Source organism: Brassica napus, chromosome C3, assembly GCF_020379485.1.
Source record: "Brassica napus cultivar Da-Ae chromosome C3, Da-Ae, whole genome shotgun sequence".
Classification (NCBI taxonomy): domain Eukaryota; kingdom Viridiplantae; phylum Streptophyta; class Magnoliopsida; order Brassicales; family Brassicaceae; genus Brassica; species Brassica napus.
Genome location: NC_063446.1, coordinates 17,841,751 through 17,863,951, shown reverse-complemented (window position 1 = coordinate 17,863,951; position 22,201 = coordinate 17,841,751). Strand labels below are relative to the sequence as shown.

Here is a 22,201-nt window from a genome sequence, read left to right as displayed (position 1 = left end):
CCATTGTGGAAGACCAGAGCGAAGAATTATATCTCGTTGGAGAATGTAATCTTAGCTCTGATGATAGCTCATGGATCGTTGATTCTGGTGCTTCTTTTCACGTCACCCCTCATGGAAGCTTCTTCACAACCTATCAAAGTGGTGACTTTGGTAATGTTCAAATGGGAAATCAAGGAAGAAGCAAGATCATTGGAAAGGGGGATGTTATTCTTACATCAAACACTGGATGTAAGATAGTTCTCAAGGATGTGAGACATGTTCCCGACATGCGACTCAATCTCATATCAACCGGAAAGCTCGATGATGTCGGCTTGGACAGTCATTTTGGTGGTGGCAAATGGAAGTTAACCAAAGGAAGTTTGATCATGGCTCGAGGAAGAAAAGAAGGCTCATTATACGTTACTCAAGCCAAGCTTTGCAAGGAAGAAGTAAACGTTGCAAGTGATGACATCGATATATGGCACCGAAGACTCGGGCATATGAGTGAGAAAGGTTTAAATATACTTTCTCGCAAGAAACTTCTTCCTGATATGAAAGGTATTTCTCTCTCACCATGTCATGATTGCTTAGCCGGAAAACAACATAGGGTCGCTTTCCGAAGATCATCTACGCCTATGAGAAGAAAGCATATTCTTGATCTTGTGCATACTGACGTATGCTCCATGTCCGAGAAATCCAATGGAGGGGCATCATATTTCGTCACCTTTATTGATGACCATTCAAGGAAGGTATGGGTATACCTTTTGAAGTCAAAAGATCAAGTTCTTGATGCTTTCAAGGAATTTGTAGCCCAAGCAGAGCGAAGTACGGGTCAAAAACTCAAGTGTGTTCGATCTGACAATGGTGGAGAGTATCGAGGTCCCTTTGAAGCGTTTTGCAAAGCTCATGGAATTAGAATGGAGAAGACACCACCAAAGACGCCACAACTGAACGGGCTAGCTGAAAGAATGAATCGAACGATCACAGAAAGAGTTCGGTGCATGCTCTCTCACGCTAAACTACCCAAACCATTTTGGGGAGAAGCCATAAAGACTGCAGTGGACGTCATAAATCTTACACCATCAGTTCCTTTGGAAGGCGATGTCCCGGAGGAAGTTTGGTCGGGTAAGAAGGTCTCTTACAACCATTTGAAGGTGTTCGGTTGCAGAGCGTTTGTCCATATACCTAAGGATGAACGAGCCAAGCTAGACTCTAAGACTAAAGAGTGCATTTATCTTGGATCACCAAAAGACGAATTCGGCTATCGGCTTTGGGATCCGGTTAACAGAAAAGTTATCCGGAGCAGAGATGTTGTTTTCTTCGAAGATCAAACAATCGAAGACATCAACAAATCAAAGAAACCAAAGCTAAGGGTTGTAAGGAATGAAGATTCTCATAAGCCTCAAGATCATGAACAAGTGATTGGAGATGATGGCGAAGGGGATCCAATCATGGATCCGAATGGTGATGAAGGTGAAGAAGAAGTTCAAGTGGAGCCAGAGGAAGAACATGAGCCAAGAAGGTCTGGAAGAGAGACAAGACCATCTGTAAGATATTATCGAGATGAGTACGTTAATCTTACAGATGAGGGGGAGCCTCAAAGCTATGAGGAGGCCATAGGAGACACCCATAAAGATGAGTGGGTTGAAGCTATGCAAGATGAAATGCAATCCTTGCATGATAATCACACTTATGAGCTGATGAAGCTACCAAAAGGAAAGAGAGCCTTGAAGAACAAGTGGGTGTACAGGTTGAAGTATGAAGATAGAAGCTCAAATCCAAGATACAAAGCTCGATTGGTTGTGAAAGGATTCAACCAAAAGAAAGGCATAGATTTTGAAGAAATATTCTCTCCAGTGGTGAAGATGTCCTCTATCCGAGTGGTTCTTGGTCTAGCAGCGGTTCTAGACTTGGAGATTGAACAACTCGATGTCAAGACGGCCTTTCTACATGGTGAACTCGAGGAGGAGATCTATATGGAGCAACCTGAAGGATTCAAGGTTCCAGGAAAAGAAGACTTGGTGTGCCGATTAAAGAAGAGTCTTTACGGTCTCAAGCAAGCTCCAAGACAATGGTACAAGAAGTTTGACTCCTTCATGGTGGATCATAACTTCAAGAAAACCAAGAATGATCATTGCGTTTTCATAAAGAGGTACGAAAGCGGCGACTTTCTCATATTATTGCTCTATGTTGATGATATGTTAATTGTGGGTCAAGATCGCAACAAGATAGCCGCATTAAAGAAAGATTTGGGAAGGTGTTTTGCGATGAAAGATCTGGGGCAAGCGAGACAGATTCTTGGAATGAAGATCACTCGGGATAGGCCAAAGAAGCTTTTATGGTTGTCCCAAGAACGATATGTTGAAAGGGTGTTGGAGAGATTCAACATGCACAAAGCAAAGCCGGTGAGCACTCCACTTGGTGGACATTTCAAGCTAAGTTCGAAGCAAAGTCCAACAAGTGAGAAGGAGAAAGAGGAAATGAAGACTACCCCATATGCATCAGCAGTGGGCAGTCTCATGTATGCTATGGTGTGCACCAGACCCGACATTGCCTATGCTGTAGGAGTTGTGAGTCGCTTTCTAGCGAATCCAGGAAAGGAGCATTGGAAAGCAGTTAAGTGGATCCTACGCTATCTACGAGGCACAACGAAGAAGTGTCTATGTTTTGGCAATGGAAAATTGGAGCTGAACGGTTACACCGATGCAGATTGGGCTGGTGATAAAGATTCAAGGAAATCAACATCAGGCTTTGTTACTACCTTTGCAGGGGGAGCTGTTTCCTGGCAATCGAAACTACAAAAGTGTGTTGCCTTATCCACCACGGAAGCAGAATACATCGCAGCAACGGAAGCATGCAAGGAGATGCTATGGATGAAGAATTTCTTGCTTGAGTTAGGAGTAAAACAAGAAAAGTACAACATGCTATGTGACAACCAAAGTGCTATTCACCTAGCAAAGAATCCAACATTTCACTCTCGCTCGAAGCACATCGACATTCGGCATCATTGGATACGAGAAGTTCTTGAAGAGAAGCTCATACATCTCACAAAGTTACACACCGACGAAAACTGGTCAGACTTTATGACCAAGGTATTACCGCTGAAGAAGTTTGAAGATTGCTGCAAAGGCACGGGGATGGCAACGGTTTCGGGCTAAATCGGGAAGGGGGAGATTTGTTGGGTTTTCTCTCATTAGCCCAAGAATAATAACTAATCAAGTTATAACCCAAGAGCCCAAGAAGAAGAGATATGTAGAGAAAAATGGAGAAGGATGAAAGAAGTGTGTAGAAGAAGAATTGTGTAGAAGAAGAGAGAAAGTTATGGAGTTAGATATTTTGAAATAAATAATAATTTAGAGAAATCTAGAACTTGTTGGAGTGTGCTCCTCCACTTGTATAAATAGGGGTGCTTAGCACCATTTGTAATCATCCAAGAATCAAGAAAACAAAGAGAGAAAACATTTGTAAGAGAGAGTTCTCAAAACAAAATCTTTGTAAACCCTTTCCAAAATTATAAAGAGTCTTCTTCTTAAATCTTTTAGTTGTATAATCCCATCTTCATCTCATCGATATTGGATAATATTCCCAACACCTCTCTCTCTCTCATCGTTGACTATCGCAGAAAATTCAGTTTCCCAAATAATTAAGCATATTCATATATAAATTTTGATTATACGAGTTTCGGCTCCCACAACTTGTCGACTGTTCCTTTAGTTGCAACATTTATTAATCATATATTTTCTGCATTTTCTTAAAACTGCGAATCGTTTAAGAAAGAAAAAAAAGTACGTTGAGGTTGAACCACTTGATTTGCATGTTAGCTTCGAATAATAATAGTGGACTTGAGCAGTATAATCATATATATTCACGTTTTTCTTCTAAATAACTGATACTACTAAGAATCGCGATTACGGAAAACACAAGGTGTGTTGCGGTGCAACCACTTGTTTTACATTTGCGCTATGAATGTATTGTGCGGTGCGGGCAAAATATGGGATAGATCAGGCGGCACAAATATGGTTGTTACTCGTAAGAATTTATTGGTCGGTCCCAGTACCACCAATCAACATTAATATGACCAACGATTATTCGGGAAGTCAGTTCTCAATGGGAATGCACTTAAATTGGTACAACAAACTTCAGTTCTGAGTCTTCATTAACTTATCTCTATTCAGAAAGAAAGAAAAAAAATAAAAAATTTCTCAATCTGGGTATTATTACTCGAGTTAAAATCCACAACAATAGCAGATGGTGAAAGATTATTTTTCATCTTTAGCACCTATATACTAATACATAGGAAGAGCTGCTTATATAATACAAAACACACAAGCTAAACAACTCATTCTCCTATTGATCAAACACATTCAACTAGGACTCTGATTTAAAGTGCCAAGGAGTGAAATTGATGCCACGAGCAATCAGATAGACTATAAACGCACCATACGAAGCCGTGAACACAGTCACGAAACCGGTATAGATGACACCACTAACCTCCGATGAGAAAAACTCAAGCAATAGATAACCGTTTATCATTATCACAAGCGCAGCAACTAGCCATGCAATTGTCTGCGCGCACACAAAAAAAAAAAAACGTAAGAGTGACATTTTCAATAAATGCAGTTGTAGATGAAGATCACAATAAACCTGATAGAAAGGACCGATTTTGAAACTGCCCATGATCTGTTCCTTGGAGACCAAACACAGTAGAGGGATGAGCGCAAAAGGGATCTGAATGGATTGAAGCACGTTAAGCCACTCGTTTAAGACATCAAGTGTAGCTTCTGATGAATCAAACACTAGAGCAACGATAATAGTTGGAATGATTGCGCAGCTACGTGTGATCAAAGCTCTCAACCATTTCTTCATCTTGAAGTTAAGAAAACCCCCCATGATGAACTGTCCCGCGTAGGTACCAGTAATGGTGCTGCTCTGTCCAGCAGCTAATAACCCGATTCCCCAAATGTATAGAATTGGGAACAACCCGCCTCCATACTTGTCCTGAAGATACTGTCCGGCGTTAACAAGACCAATGCTATCAGCAAGGTCTGTGTTGTAAAACCCTTTAGCGAAAACAGTTGTGACAAAGAGATTGATCACAAAGGAGACAATAAGGGCAATCGTTGATTCAATTGTGTAGTAGTTTATAGCTTCCTGGACTCGGTATTTCTGCCGCTTGTTGACTTCTCTCGATTGAACAAGAGCTGAGTGAAGAAACACATTGTGTGGCATTATAATGCAACCCACAACTCCAACTGCTTTTTGTATCGTTCTTGAGCTTAGTTTCGGTACCAATATGCCTGCAACAAGAAGAAAGCAGACTTTTATTAGAACTCACACAAGTGAAGATTCTAATGAGAAGAGAGATAAAGAAAGCTGACCAACGAGAAGCTCAGAGCCACTTGGCTTGGCTTGACCAAACATCCAAGCGAATGCAACTGCCATTGTTCCTATTAAAACCGCAAACACCGCCTCGAGTTTCCTAATTCCGTAGTTCTCAAGAAACAAGAAGACGAAACTGTAGCCACAAACAGACTTATCAATCAAAGACATATAAAAAGACAAAAGTTCATCATGTGTTTGTACCAATCGAGAGCAGTGATGATGACACCAGCCCAGAGAGGCAGAAGCCCATTGGTCAGAATCTTGATAGCAATGGCACTTCCAATGACTTCTTGAATATCAGATCCAATCAAAGCCAACTCCGCCATAACCCACAAAACCATACCCGCCCAAGTCGGATACTCTTCACGGCAAAGCTCCGCCAAGTGACGCCCCGTCGCAACACCGAGCCTCGCCGATAAGAGCTGAACAAGAAGCCCCATCGCCGTTGCCCACATAAGCAACCACAGAAGCGAGTATCCGGCAACCGCACCGGCTTGGAGATCTCCTTCCAGGTTTCCTGGATCAAGAAACGCAATGCTCATCAAGAACCCAGGTCCGGTGAACAGCCATAACTTCCTCCATGAAAACGGCGGTGCGCCGCCGCATCCTACGCCGTACTCGAGATCCCTTTCGTTGTCGTCTTCGTCTCTGACGATGTGAACTTTCTCCGTCTCGTCGTAGGCCCTCTCTTCTTCCTCTTCATCAATTCTATCGATTAGAAGTGGACGATCGTTCTCGGATCGTGACATATCTTCCGGTGACTGTTGAGAATCAGTTTCAGATTTTCACTTTCGCTTCTTTGTTTTGTTTTATTGGCGACCAGTACATCGGTAAATATATATGCATTTCATAATATTCTCTTCATATTTGTCACACAAGAATTCTTACGGGGTTATTGGGATTTAAATTTCGAATTTTAAAATTTAGAGATTTCATTGTTATTGTTTTATGAATTCTTAAAATCTTATTAGAATTTTTTGTTATTGGTTTGTGAACTTTTAAATTCTATGAAAATCATATGTTATTCAAAAAATTTAGTTTTTATTGATTTTGTAATTCTATTAAATTCTTATGGGGGTTATTGGGAGTTAAATTTTGAAAGAATTTTAAAATTTAGAGATTTCATTGTTATTGGTTTATGAATTCTTAAAATCTTATTAGAATCCCTTGTTATTGGTTTGTGGACTTTTAAATTCTATGAAAATCCTATGTTGTTCAAAATGTTTAGTTTTTATTGACTTTGTAATTCTATTAAATTCTTAGGACTTTTTGGTTTTTTTTTAACAAAAGTAATCCATGAGTTTTTGACCAAAAATACAAGTAATTCATTTCCGTTGTTCCTTTAAAATAACAACTTCATATTGAAATAAGGAATCGTCAATTACCCGATGAACTTAGAGCATGATTAACCGGGGTTCTTAATTTGGGGTTCTTAACTCATGATTTGATTTTTTTTCCGGCTAAAAACCGGCTCTTATATTTCTTATTTAAGAGACGATTTTTAGCTTTTCTTAGTTAAAAGCTAAGAAACGGTTCTTAGCCGAAGTTAAAAACCCCACCTTAAGAAATCTATAATAGATACTTTCTAAATTATTGATAAGAAAAAGTTTTCAATTTCTTGTCTGATTTTTTTCACACAAAATAAAGAAATTTCTTATAATCAACAATACATACCCACAATGAAAAAATAACATCACATTAAGGGAAAATTTTTATGTATGAAGGTTTTTTGGGTTCTTTTTGAAAATTTTGGTCATTTTCCCATTTGTAAATAACATATTTTCTAGCTTAGTTTTCCACATTTTATTTTAATCATTTAGACAATAATTTCCATCTAATTTTTAACAATAATTTTTATTAATATTTATTTTCCTAAACTTTACGTAGTATCAACTAATTGGTAGTCTAGTGGTAGTTCTTTGGGCTCGGCGCGTGTATTCACATTGGTCTTGAATTTTATTTCTACTTGGAACTAAATTATTTGCGTAGCCAATCTGTGTTTGAGCTTCGGTCCAAATCGTTAATATGGTGGTATGTAACAGATGATCAGTCTACCATCTGACATTAGTCGGAATGTATTTGAATTCGGATCAGGTGGTATGATATGTTTTAGAGCTAGTCTACTTTATAACATTAAAAGCGTTCTACCAAAGCCGACGTAATAGCCAATAAGGTTTATCAAAAAAAATGTTATAGGTTCTTAAACTTTAATTCAACACAGCCTAAATTTATTTTAATATTGGTCATACATTTGTTCATCATTAACTGGAAAACTCATAACGATAATGTTTTAAAAAATATTAGAAATATTTATTTTAGTAAAAGCAACATAACATTTTTAATTTTATTTCATCTAATTTTAATTTACAAGGAATAGTTGATTTGATAACACATTTGTTGTCTTATTTTTAACAGTAATTTTATAAAAATATTTATTTTACTAAAAGCTACAGAATATTTTAAATTTTATTTCATGTATTTTTATATACAAGGTGTAAATGTATCTAAAATGGAGCACGCGTTTTTCATTATTCAATGGAAAATGCAGAACATATCTGCTAATAGTTGTTTTCGTGGGAAGTTTTTCCTCAATAGATAAAAATAAAAAGTTTGTAAGCAAATATAGTTAACGAAAAAAAATCAGAATGTGATGGTGCCATGTCATGGGAAAACTGAGGACCACAATTATATGGTTAAACATATATTATTCCTATATCTAGTCGTTGAATATTTGAACAGCTACGGATCTAATCGGATAAGAAAATTGATGATCCAAACAAAATAGAAAATTCGCAAATACTTCCGAAATCTGAACATTTGATTGTCTCTATTCTGCCATTATCCAAATATTCGGTATCCAAATATCTGAAAAAATCTATACTGTTATAAACCAAATGATGATCGACCATGTACCAACCCGTACTGTAAGCCCAATCCGGGACAAAATAAAGAAAACCAGAGACTATGTGTTTATCTAGTATATATTCTATGTATATCTGTAACACAGTGTTTATCTTTATCTTTATCTTGTTAGGATAAACATGACCTTATGACGGTCTAATACCTTGTATATATATGGACCTTCTGGTCGACAGTAATAATAACAGAAGTATTTCCCCAACACTTCATTCACAACACGTTATCAGCACGACGTTGCTCTCATAAACCCTAACCCTAAAAAACCAGAAATAAATCCGAGCAGTAAAAACCCTAATTCCCGACGAACTTCAAACAGCTCTATCCCTCAACTCCGGTGGATCCAGACGACGAGCCAGATACCAAATTAAAGCTCTTGACGAGACAAAGCCAACACCGCTAACCCCGCATCAATCGGAGTTCGGACGCGCCCTCACGCTCAGCTACAATACAGGCGGAAAATTTGTTGCAGAAACCAAAATCTCTCTCAACCATATATCAGTCTCCTATTCCAACAAGCAGCAACAAAAACAATAATTCCGAGCAATCCATCAGCTAACCAGGAAGATCTCTAACTGATAGACCGATCAACCCATCAAAAGTTTTCAGAACTGTTAAAGACTGCATGTTACATAATTTTTTTTGAAAATCTGATCATGGTTTCATAAATTAATCCGAGATTTTACCTCCTGTTCTTGTCTGAGAAATTTGTTTTCCTGATGATTGATAACGACTAGAACTTGATTAGGATTGAAAAAAAAATATATTTTTTTTAATATTTAAAATCGAAATATCAGAGATATATCTGAGAAAATATATTTATTTTTAAATCGAAAAATATATAATAAATTGCTTGAATAAATAAAATCTTCCTGATTTATTTTTTTTAAGTCACAATAATTTCTGATTTGATTATTTTTCGGAAAAAATATATAATAATAATAATAAATATATGGTATATTTTTCGAAAACCCTAACCTGATTTCATGATTGAATTGGTTTGCTTGATTGCATATTGTTTGCATACTAATATTGCATACTGAACATGAAATCTCGACTGTTAGGGATATAGATCATTCATAGTTTTCAAGAAATCTGATCTGAACTGAAAAAAAAAAAATCATTATACTAAATGATCCGATCCAATGGGATGAAGAAAATATGGAACATTTTCTTGATCATCTAAGATAGAATCCCTAAAGGCCTTGAAACCTTGTGTTTGAAATAAGAGGACCTTAAATCTGAAAAATACATTGATCCACACTTTAAACCGTATGGTTTTAAGAAAATGCATCATTTAGAAATTTTTTTTCTTTTGGTCCGTGTGTTGCATTGATATGAAGCATGAAAAATTTCAAAAAGATTACTTGATTAAGACCTGTTTTGAATAATGATTTCAGATGTCGAGTTTCATACCCTCAGATTACAAAGCCATTGATCTCTCTGGAGATAATTATCTTGATTGGGCTATAAACACTTCAGCCGTCTTGAAGTCTAGAGGACTTGGGAAGTGCATCAAGTATGGCAATGACACCCTTGCGTGTGAAAGACACAGAGCCATAATGATTATGCGACACCATCTCTGTGAGGACCTAAGAGACGAGTTTTGATATGTTAATGATCCTCATAATCTCTGGTCATTTTTGAATTCTAGATTCTGTGAGCCATTGTTGCACGAATCCAAGAAAAAATGGGAAGCTCTAAGGTTCCAGGATTATGAATCCGTGGACAATTATCACTCTGATCTATGAGAATCACCTATAGTCTTAGACTATGTGGTGAATTGGTAACAAAAGAGGATTTGTTAAACAAAACTCGTGACACATTCCATTCAGAGGAAGTGTTGTTATCACATCAGGCCAAAGGTTTCACCACCTATTATGACATGTTCTCATATTTATTAGACATTGAGCAAAAGAAGCAGAAAAGGATGGATAACATCAGACGGTTTAATGACATCATGGAGATATATTATGAAGTACTAGACAGTGAGATGAAAATCCCTGAAGCTAATAAAGCCACATTTGATAAGAAGAGATCTGAGGAGGATTCCGAGTGGACACTCATGGACCATGAGGTCGGATTATACATTGAATAATTTTCCGACATTCTGATTTTATGTTTTCATATCTGATTTGATTTATTTGTTATTCATTTATGTTATTGAAATAATAAAAACGATTTTGTTTTTATATATTATCTTGCTTGGTCTTGCTTGATGATTCTTGATTAAATAACAAATAAAACCTTAATAAAAGGATAATCAGTCCACTGATAGTTGATTTCATGCATAGTTTAACTTTACCTTGATTGTATAGGTTTAACTTTACCTTCCTGCAATCACATAAAATCAATTGTTGGGTGTAGACTAATGAGTCAGTTCACTGATAGATTGATTTCTCGCATAGATTTAACTTCATCTTGATTGTATAGGTTCAACTTTACCTTCCTACAATCACTTGAAATCAATTAATTGGTACTGACAATGGCAAAAGACACGACATTATTCAGACCCATTGAGTTATAAAGAAAGAAAAAAAATTCAATGTTTTCTACATTGAACCAGTGAGCAAAGAAAATACGATTCTTTTCAGATTTTTGAAAAATCGCCTAAAAGCATTATGAATGCCTATACCCATATTTTCTACTGATTTATTCTATGCTAAGGATCAGTATGAAAGAGGCATAAAGCCATGGTAACCAGTATGGTTCACCACGAAATAAACACTTATGGCATGACCAGATTAGCCATCTTGATCCAAAACATGATGAAAAATTAATTAAGGCACAAAAGTGATCCCATAAAATCTCACAATGTGTTATAAGTACACAAAAGGAAAAATCACTAAAATAATTAAGGCTCCACTGTCCTAAGCACTACGAAATTATGAGTATGTTCATGAGGGGGAGAGAGGACTAAAACCCACAGTCCATGATCATATCATAAATTCGGATTCCATGGTTTATAACCATAATATACACGGCTGGAAAGCTTTAAAGTTCTCACTAATGGTACATCACCCACGTCCAGCCTAAAGCTTAAGGACATTATGTATATAAATATTGATTTACATCAGGCCATACATGTAAGCATAGACATTCCCACCTCTGAATGATTAAGGGTCATAAACCAGACATATACACAAACCATCTTAAGAAAATACGAATATTCCACCACATATATGTGTGCCATTTAAGATGGAACCTCAGATGAGGATTGAGAATATATATTAGATAAATAAGACTTCCTCCACGAAACTATAATGTATCTTGTGCCAAACATGGATGATTTAATCAAGTGGCCAAGAACACAGATTACAAAAGATAGTAATCTGATTATCCAACTTTGAAAGGAGAAAGTCAGGCTGATAAAGAGTAAAGAGTAAAAGAGAAATATAATGATATCAACCATAGTTGTCTTGGCAAGATCCTCAGACCAAAGATTATGATCTAGATGTTCTAAAAGAATATGATCAAAAGATATAAAAGCTAGCAGAAATATATGCCAGACACACTGACCTGAAAAGAAAAAAATGACTATGTCATACCAGGTTAAGCACCACGAATTTGATGTCTAAGAGACACAATCAAGTTGCTACAATGTCTATTAGAGATAGACAAATAAGTTCCAAATAATAAGGAACCTCGGAAAGTAATGAAAGGTGCTCAGAATCGTAAAAATCCGAGTTCATAAGAGAAACCAGTTCAGACAGAGAAATAAGGTTGCACAACCACACATCTAAGGTACCAGACCATGTAGTTTGGGACGCCAAACTGCAAGGTATAAAGGTCTTGGATAATAAGATCTCAAAATCTAATTAGATCATGTCTGGAACAGTATGAAACTAAAGATAAAGAGTGTTAACACCAAAGATGTATTTACATACATAAGAGCTCATAAAATATTGTAGTACTTGGGATTTGAAGGATATAACCTGAGGATCATGAACCCACATAGAGTACTCATAAAACCTATATAGGGACGTGGGGGTGTTCAAAGAATTCAAAGTAATTATAAGACAGATGGGCGTAGTAACCATGTACATACAGAAAAGCCATCTAAGAAAGAAACCAGTGAATGGATCTTGTGAGATAAGAAATTTCGTGAGATTAAAGGACATGACCACATGGTATAGTGTGTCCATGTTCCTTCTAAATAACGTTCAAGTATAGTTTGATTACACAAGGATACTCACAAAGACCAAGAAACATTTTATAAAGAGATATGCTCCTATATGGTGGATGCTACTACAGAAAATCAAGTTTAATTTTCTCTGGATATTTACTAAAGAAATAATAGTGTAGTAAGCAGCAAATGGATCACTGGATAAAGGTATCAACGTACCATAGAAATATGAGAAAGAAATTCTCATAGAACAAGCTTTGTTCCTAAGTTGTTTATGGATTGTAATATACAGCAACTGTAAGTAATATGAAAGACTAAGTATTTACTTAGTACAGTCAGTCCATACAGAAAATATTATAATTCCTTGTGATCATAATAAAGACCAACTGAGAGAAAAATGTTTAATGGTTCAAAGGTTCAATGATACAAGTTATCGACTAATTAAACAGGCTATGTTTTACATATGGAAAGTCTGTAGAAAAATCATAGCCGTGTGTGTGTGTGTCAGCACGCCTAAGTGAGAACCATAAACCAGGATAGTGACCAGAAGGATGTCTGGTCGTGGCTTAATGATTATAAGCATTGCTAAAGCAAGAAAAGATCGATAACCATATACAAAGGACATGAGTGTATGACTGCGAATTCATTGTGTGATGAGTTTCATTGCAGCAAATAATTATTGATGGTATGACCTTAGACACTCATGATTATGAACGAATATAGACAAGGTCTATAGCTCAACATGGATCGACAAAAGAAAATAAAGAATGATTGGTTACAATGGATAAAGTCATTGGCACATACGTAGAGATATAAGTCCGAATGAACGAAAGATATGAATTAAAGTTGTTCGTATGTTTTTTGGGTCTATGACTCAATATATATTGAATGTCCACGTTTTGGGAAAGCCATATAACCAAAGAGAATCTATGGGACATGAAAAAGGACCTGCAAGTAAAGTTTTATTGCAGATTATAAAGTCCATCCGAGCACCGTTTGAAGCACCATCAGTTCATCCAAGACTTACAAGTTCATTCAAGGAGAATCCAGCTGATCATATTCACCAAGTCATACGCAACTTCAACGTTCAAGAAGACTCGGATACCAGATGAGAATGCGTCTACTACAGTGATGCATTCATCTGGGGGAGTTCATGTGTTGTACTCTTTTTCCTGTCCTTGGTTTCCCATTTTGCCACATTGGTTTTGGGGTTTTTCAGGAGAGATTTTAATGAGGCAACATTAAGCATGCAACGAACCTGTACCGGATGTGTCAATCAAGGGGGAGTGTTATAAACTAAATGATGATCGACCATGGACCAGCCCGTACTGTAGGCCCAATCCGGGACATGATAAAGACAACCAGAGACTATGTGTTTATCTAGTATATATTCCATGTATATCTGTAACACAGTGTTTATCCTTATCCTTATCTTGTTAGGATAAACATGACCTTATGACAGTCTAATACCTTGTATATATATAGATCTTCTGGTCGACAGTAATAATAACAGAAGTATTTTCCCAACACTTCATTCACAACATATACTTTTTTTTATTGAATATTGATTTGATCCGTAAAAGTTACTTGTTTTCTATAACTAACTAAATAAATAATCAATTTAGTGATTAAAATTGTTGCAAAACATATATAAATAAATTTTTTTGTGTATTTAGTTTATAAAATAAATTTTAATAAAAAATTAAATTTTAGTAAGAAATAAATATTATATATAATAAACTATTTCCAATAATTTTCAACTAACAATAATAACTAATATACATAATATTTATAAAAAAAAATACGATTGACTATTATTAATTCATAGAAATATATGGAAAGCGTTGGAAATGTATATTTTAGAAAAATATTTATGTAAAGCATTTGTCTTTTTGAACAAAGGAAATATAATAAATACAGTTTTATGTATTTATATATATCGGCATGGAGAAAAAAATTATTAAAAATAATAAAACATTTGTGATTTACTTCATCTTTGATTGATATTAGATATAATTTTTTTTTGTTCGATAAAGTTACATAATTGTTTTGGATTAAATTAAAATTAATAATGAATCAAATTAAATTGCATGGATATTTTGAATTTTTGATCACCCTTAATTTAACGTGGTTGGCTCGTCGTGGGTGCATAGCATACTACATGGCTTCTCATATCTACTTTTCGTTGGTTAAAACTTTTAGTAATGAAATTATTTGGTAGTCACTAAGATTTAATTAAATTAATGACAATTTGCTATAGGTAAATAAAAAAGGGGTATGAGATAACGGAATCACAATCTTCTCATTTCCAAGATTCTCTGTTCTTTTCATTATGAACAACTCTTTAGCCTTTATTAAAAGGAAAGAAAAAAACGCATGGGTCTTGTCTTGCCAATTTTAGTGCGGTGGAAAGGAAAAAACGCATGGGTTACATAAACATGTACATATTTAAATTATGTAGTATTATGCGTCCAATGCAAAATAAATATTTTGTAAAATATATAAATTAAATAAATATAAAATTAAAATTTCAAAATAATATAAAATGTATTTTATGATTTGATTATGTTAAAATTGTAAAAATATTTAAATATTGTTTCCATGTAAGAAAATATTTTTAATGACTAATTTATGTCGTTGAACTATTTTAAATCTCACAAGTCTTATAAAAATAGTTTTTGATTATTAAACTATTTAAAGTTAGAATTTAACATGTTAATATTTTTAATTATTATTCAAAATTATATTATCGTAAACACAATATCTATTTTTCATATAATATTATTATTAGGTTTGGGTTAATATTTTTCTGCAATCTATGATTTATTACATCTACTATTAGTAGAAAGATATTCAAAATCGATTATATAATTGTTTCTATAATATAATATATATTTATATGTATATTATAAATTTATATAAATGTAATTTATTAATTGTTTCTATTAATAAACTATGTTAGTTCATCTATATTTAAGATGTTTAATTATTTATTTGGTAACATAGATTAGATTAGTTAATTTTATGATTAGTTTTCTTTAAAAAAATTAATTAAATAAATAAAAATTAAAATACCAACAACCAATCAAATTAAAAGAATTAATTTTAAATTTCATCTATGAATGACACATAAGCAAAATCTACTTAAGCGACTTCTCAGTTAATATATAAGAAAATATTACACTTATAGTCACTTTTTGACTTTTTATAACAACATAATTCACTTTTCATTACTAGGGTAGTTTCGAGTGTCTTTTTACTTCTTCTCTCCAATTAACCGTAACTACAACACTATTCTAATTTCTTCCCTTTTTTGGATAATTTTGTATTAAATTTTTGAAGTTTTTTTTTTTGCTTTTTTGTTTGCTTTTGTTTATTTTATTTTCTGGTTAATCTTATTTTTTTTATTTGCTTTAGTTTTCTTATAAAATTTTACCACCAGAACATCCTCATCTCCACCACAGTCTTCTTCTTCTCTGATTAACAACCAAAGGCTTCTTCTCTGATTAACAACCAAAGGCGGACACACGTGTATTGGGTCAGCTGACACCACTTAAATAATAAAAATCGAATTTGTTAAAAAGAAACTGTTAAGAGTCAATAGCTCTATTGGTATAATCTCCAAAGCTAACACCTATAAAATCCAGGTTTGACCCCACCTAACACCCATTTTTACTTTTTTTTTTTTGTGATTTAAAGCCCGTTAACATTTTTTGATCCATGTTAAAAAGAATTATGGGTCCACCACTGTTAACAACACTTGGAGAACCCATTTCTGAGCTCCTCCTTGCCATCTTTGATGTAATTCTTTGTTCTCATCATTTGTTGTGATGCAGAGGAAGCTGACATGCTCTCGTCGGAGACAAGATTTAGCCTTCCCCGTTGTCACCTGTCCAAACTTTGTGTGTGTTTCATGTTATTTTGGCATAAAAAAATATGGATCTATTTAGTAATAATTGATTTCAGACATTAAACCTCTTAAAATGAGGTTTTTTTCCCTTGATGCCAAAAAACGATATCTTGATGACAAAGAAGAAACCGACAGCAGCTGGTGGATATGGCAGAGGTGGGCCGGAATATGATGGATACGTACCAGGTGATGGTAGTGTTGTGATCGGTGGTGGAGGTGGGTTTGGGTCTGGTGGTTTTTTGGCTTGAGATGGAGGCAACATACGCGGGGTCAATGATATGGGTCAGGTGGTATTTGTGGTGGTGGTGGTGTTCGTGTTATTGTAGTGGATGTGACTGTTGGTGTGTTAATTAAAAAGAATAAGGAATTTGAAAGAAAAAAATAAAAAAATATTAAATTCAATTTCTTTATGATAAATATAAAATATAGTAAAAAATGAATTAGGGAAGTAAAATCTAGTTAGTTATGTTACTATATAGTAATTATTTAGGCATTTTAGCTAACAAATGTGCGTGGGTATCAACAAGTGAGCCACAATGTAAATACAAACTCATAAAGTGACTATAATATTCTCTTATAGAAATCAGCATGTAACGGCTATCGACTTGTGTCAGGCTTCTGGCATCTGTTATAGGGATCTAATTTGGATGATTTAAGATCCATGAACATGGCCAAACTTTTCCACTGATATGAAGGGCTGTCCAGCTTGAAGAATAGTTTCTCCGATTTTTCGATTGTTTTTGTTTCTTGTTCGGAAAATATATCATCTAATTCGTTATCTAAGATATCAAAAATTTTTCATTGGGATTTATACTACATTGATTGTTTTGTTCGGTCTACTTTCCAAAACTATCTCAAGTTTGAGTATTAGAATAGCGGCAAAAAAAACTATCATGTACCTGTTGTATTCATGATATTTTGAGAGTTTGTTTCAAATGTTGAAACGTGTCAAAACTGCTGTATAAAAGTAGAAAGCAACTAATTATTAAAGGAAATATATATTTGGTAAGATTTATTTCAAGTTTTAATTCTACTAATTTGAAATAGTTATCCATTTTTAAAATGTTCACTGTCATTAGTTCATTGCCTTGTATTAAGAGGATTTTTATTGGCTTATGTGTATTCAGTAATTTGGACATCCAATCAAAATCATGTATATTGGATTCTTGATTAAACAATTATCGTCAGAATATTAATTTTATTCGCTTAACATTTTATAAATACTACTTTAACATCTGACTTCTGGTGTTTAACTTAACACATTGACAACAGCAAGAAAGAAACTGGAACATCTAATGGAATATCTTTTGCTAATCTTGTCTTTTCTCATCTTCTTCATCTTCTCTCTTAAGCATTTAGTTGGTAGATGGAAGTGCAAGTTTAACTTACCTCCAACTCCGGCATGGTCGCTGCCGGTAATTGGACACCTTCACCTCCTCAAACCGCCGCTCCACCAAATATTGCACTCTCTTTCTCAATCTCTCGGCGGGGCTCCTATATTTCGCCTCCGCCTGGGCAACCGTGTTGCGTTTGTGGTCTCCTCCCTCTCCCTTGCTGAAGAATGTTTTACCAAGAACGACATCGTTTTGGCTGACCGACCAAAGTTCACTTTCGGGAGACTCGTTGAGTACAACTGCACCACTATGGCCACTACATCTTACGGTGATCACTGGCGGAATCTGCGTCGGATAGGCGCAATAGAGATCTTCTCGTCCCATAGACTTGATAGCTTCTTATCCATCCGTAAGGATGAGATTCGACACTTGATATTGTGTCTCTCCAAGAACTCTTTGCATGTAAGAGAAGTGCTGTATACATGTATATATATTTTCATTTTAAGATTCATAGTTTTCTTCTCAAAACTAAGTTGTAATTTAGATCTTTGTACTTTTACATTAGTTTACGTTCAAAACTTATTATTGGCTATGCTATCTATATATTGATGTATTAATCTTAACAATCTTATGTCTAACCTTTGTTTTTGCTATAATATATATTCAGGGGTTTGCAAAGGTGGAGCTGAGATCATTGTTTGGGAATTTCAACATCAACAATATTCTCAGGATGATAGCAGGAAAACGATTCTATGGAGACGAAGCTGAGCAAGGCGATGAAGCAAAACGCGTGAGGCAGTTGCTTGACGAAGCAGTATCCAGTGCTGGTGTAGGTCACGCTTCTGACTATGTTCCGTTCCTGCGTTGGTTTACTAGTTATGAGAAAGGTGTCAAGAAGTTGGCGGTCCGGGTCGATGAGTTTCTCCAAGGACTATTGGATGACAAACGTGCACAAAAAGAAAAGGGTAACACTATGATTGATCACTTGCTTTCTCTCCAGGAAATTGAACCTGATTATTATACGGATGTCACCGTCAAAGGACTCGTAGTGGTAAGTATTGAGAAATCTATTTCAATAACAATAATTAAAGTTTGCAGAATGATTAGTTCTTGATTTTTATTTGGATAGGTTATGATATTCGCTGGAAATGTGACACTAACAAGAACGTTAGAATGGGCGATGTTGAATTTGTTGAACCATCCAGAAGTTTTGAAAAAAGCCAAGACTGAAATCGATACCAAAATTGGTTTAGACCGGTTAATAGATGAACCGGATGCTAAAAATCTCCCTTACCTCCAATGTATCATATCAGAGATTTTTCGGCTTTACCCGGCGGCTCCATTGCTTGCTCCACATAGGGCGACTGAGGATTGTATTATTGGAGGCTACGACTGCCCTCGTGGCACAACTTTAATCGCTAACGTATGGGCCATTCACCGAGACCCGAATATATGGGAAGAGCCGGAAAAGTTCAAGCCAGAGAGGTTCGAGAGGAAAGGGGAAGATCAAACGTTGATGCCATTTGGGATGGGACGACGAGCTTGTCCCGGGTCCGGTCTAGCTCAGCGGGTAGTGAATTTGGCTCTGGGATCGATGATTCAATGTTTTGATTGGGAGAGAACTGGAGAAGAATTTGTTGACATTAGTGAAGCAACCACAATGCGTCCAGCTACACCTTTGCTAGCCATGTGTAGAGCTCGTCCGTTAGTTCATAAGATTCTCAACGCTCCTTTTTAGACGTAACTCCCATTTCCTTGTTTTTATATCTATCTATGTTATCTTTGCATGTAACTCCTTTTTTCTGTCTTTTCTTTTTTTATTGTCTGTGTCATTTTTATTTATTTTATTCCTTATTTGGTTAGAGAATAAATGATAAAAATATAAAAACATAAAATTATGTAACACCGGTTTTATTTTAAAAGGTGTCTCTTCCGTGCCTCACACAAAATCATTTTACAAATATTTACTAGTGCAATATCAGAAACCAGCATATAAATTATTAATCATAAACCGGTTTTACTTTAAAAGGTGTCTCTTCCGCGTCTCATGCAAAATCATTTTACAAATATTTATTGGTGAAATATCAGAAACCAGCATATAAACTATTAATCATAAACCGTTTTCTCTCCAGATCAAACGAGCAATAACATGTTGGGAAGGATTCAAATCCATTATCTTCCATTCCTTGATCTGTCTATGCTATTTCCTCCAAGTATGGACATGTTTTATTTATGGTTCCTTTTGGGAGTATATGATTGTGTTGATCTCCCCCAAGATGAACCCGTAATCTCCGTGAAGAATTATCTCAATCATTTGCCATGCTCAGTCACAGTTTCTAATTAGTGGAAGTGATTGCTCTTCAACATCAAAGAGTACCATGGTGTTTTGATCGACGTATTTGAAATCCTACCATCTCGGCGCTTCCCGTGGACTGTCCGTGTACTGAACACATATCAGCACGCTGGCCCTTCCTATGAACTGTCCGTGGGTGATTTTGGCCACGTGGGCTGTCTGTCAGCACACATATCAGTACGCTGGCCCTTCCCATGGACTGTCCGTGTACTGATTGTCGACAAGACAAAACCAATTGCGGTGATGATTCCAAAATCAAATGGTAAGGAACTCATTTTAACTGTATTTCTTTGGAAAAATTGCCATGGAAACCACCATGGTGTGTCATACTTTGGGAGATTGAGGATGATAGATAATCCCAACTTTGTTTTCAACATGAAGAATAAATATATTGGGTTATTATATGATCAAGATATCGATGTCAAAATTGGGGTTTGGCTATTGTGATGCAACCACAAAAGAATATGGGCAAAAAAGAATCATTGAAGAACCCATGGAAACTACTATGGAGGAGAATATGGTTCAGAATTGAAGATGCACTCTTTTTTTGTATGGCTATAATCTTTGAAAATTGGCAACTTCAGTTTATATTAATGGAAGATTGGTGCATTAAAAAAACAAAAAAAAAACACAAATTCACTAACTACCCAAAATCACCCGTGTTCTCCTACTTTCTTTTCCTATCTCTCTCTACCTTCGTTCTACAAATCTAGAAATTCGAATAAAGGAAAAAAGAAGAGAAATTAGACCAAATAACCCAAAAAAAACAAATTCACTAACTACCCAAAATCACCAATTCTCTCTCCTATTTTCTTTTCCTATCTCTCTCTACTTTCTCTCTAGAAATCTTTTTTTTTGTTATTTGAAAAACAAGCCCTAATATAAAAAAGGGCTTCTTTGTGAGATAGCCAATTTTGGAGACAAAATTAAGAATATAACATATGATTTGACATAATTAGATTTGATAGCATTTATTCTCTTTTCTTCGGGTTATATCTTTCCTCTATACAATTTATCGGTGATAGCACACCAAAAGCATCTGTTATTTAAATAAAAAATAAAATAAAAAGTGTTATTAGATTGGTGGTGGTTATGGCATCCACGACGATAGTGATTATAATAGTAGTATATAAACAGAATATAACATGCTAAATGATATAGTTCATATTAGTGAAATTATAAAATGATTTAAATATATTAACATACTATGTATGTAAAATTAACAAAACTAAACCCAAAACATTAATCACTAAAACCTAAAAGAAATATAAACCTTAACTCAAATATCAAAATATGTAAATAGTACATAATATAAAAAATTATCAAAATAGAGTAGTAACAAACGAGTAGCATAGTACATATTGTTCGAATTTTGAAATGTGTATGTTCGAATTTTGAAATGTGTATGATTGCAGGGAATGAGATAATGCTTACCTCAACGCCAACCTAAACCTTCCATAAACTAAATCCAAAACATTAATCACTAAATCCTAAAAGAAATATAAACCATAACTCAAATATCAAAATATGCATATAGTACACAATATGAAGTATTATCAAAATAGAATAGTATCACAAGAAATAACATAGTACATATTATTCAAATTATGAATGTCTGATTGTAGGGAAGAGATAATGCTTACGCCAATGTCAATCTAAACCTTCCATAAAGTAAACCCAAAAAACTAATCACTAAATCCTAAAAGGAAATATAAATCTTAACCTAAATATCAAAATATCAGTGTTTTTAAAACCGAACCGACCCGATGGTTGAACCGGGTTCGACCATGAACCGGTTACATAACTCGGTTGGGCCTAATAATTGGTTCGACCATGAACCGGTCACGTAGCCGGATTGGATTTCATAGTTATTAAAATGCTAAAAACCATTAAAACTATCAAAAGTCTATAAACTATCCATATAAACATAAAACTAGTTTATATTTATAAGTTTTATGTTTTAAATTCATTTATATTTTAATTATGTATCATATTTACTAACATTACTTTTAAATTTATATATTAAAAATATATTAAACTAGATTATTGAACCAGGTTTGATCCGGTCGAACCATGACCCAAAACATTTTCGGTTCAGCTTCCGGTCCGGTTTTAAAAACACTGCAAATTATGTACATAATACATAATATGAAACATTACTAAAATAGAATAGTAACAAAGAAATAACATAGTACATATTG

At 34.8% G+C, this 22,201-nt stretch overlaps 2 protein-coding genes across 2 annotated transcripts; one reads left to right on the top strand and one right to left on the bottom strand.

Annotated features, from left to right (window-relative positions):
* Positions 1-4,177: 4,177 nt before the first annotated feature.
* LOC125584396 (metal transporter Nramp3-like) lies at positions 4,178-6,389 on the bottom strand. Its single transcript, XM_048752815.1, has 4 exons — positions 5,563-6,389; positions 5,358-5,494; positions 4,624-5,276; positions 4,178-4,545 (listed from the first exon to the last, which is right to left on the bottom strand). The coding sequence occupies exons 1-4, from the start codon at positions 6,108-6,110 to the stop codon at positions 4,348-4,350; spliced, it is 1,536 nt and encodes a 511-aa protein (XP_048608772.1). The 5' UTR covers positions 6,111-6,389; the 3' UTR covers positions 4,178-4,347.
* A 9,731-nt stretch (positions 6,390-16,120) lies between these two features.
* Positions 16,121-19,550, top strand: LOC125584395 (cytochrome P450 81D11-like). The gene is made up of 3 exons (XM_048752814.1): positions 16,121-18,109; positions 18,315-18,698; positions 18,777-19,550. The coding sequence occupies exons 1-3, from the start codon at positions 17,609-17,611 to the stop codon at positions 19,383-19,385; spliced, it is 1,494 nt and encodes a 497-aa protein (XP_048608771.1). The 5' UTR covers positions 16,121-17,608; the 3' UTR covers positions 19,386-19,550.
* Positions 19,551-22,201: the final 2,651 nt, after the last annotated feature.

What these genes read in the sequence shown, in the direction of transcription:
- LOC125584396 (XM_048752815.1), bottom strand. Translation starts at nt 6,110, where the DNA reads ATGTCACGATCCGAGAACGATCGTCCACTTCTAATCGATAGAATTGAT. An exon ending in ATCATCACTGCTCTCGATTG is followed by an intron (nt 5,495 to 5,562) that starts GTACAAACACAT and finishes TTGTGGCTACAG; the next exon opens with TTTCGTCTTCTTGTTTCTTG. An exon ending in TGGCTCTGAGCTTCTCGTTG is followed by an intron (nt 5,277 to 5,357) that starts GTCAGCTTTCTT and finishes TTCTTGTTGCAG; the next exon opens with GCATATTGGTACCGAAACTA.
- LOC125584395 (XM_048752814.1), top strand. Translation starts at nt 17,609, where the DNA reads ATGGAATATCTTTTGCTAATCTTGTCTTTTCTCATCTTCTTCATCTTC. An exon ending in TCTCCAAGAACTCTTTGCAT is followed by an intron (nt 18,110 to 18,314) that starts GTAAGAGAAGTG and finishes ATATATATTCAG; the next exon opens with GGGTTTGCAAAGGTGGAGCT. An exon ending in CCGTCAAAGGACTCGTAGTG is followed by an intron (nt 18,699 to 18,776) that starts GTAAGTATTGAG and finishes TTATTTGGATAG; the next exon opens with GTTATGATATTCGCTGGAAA.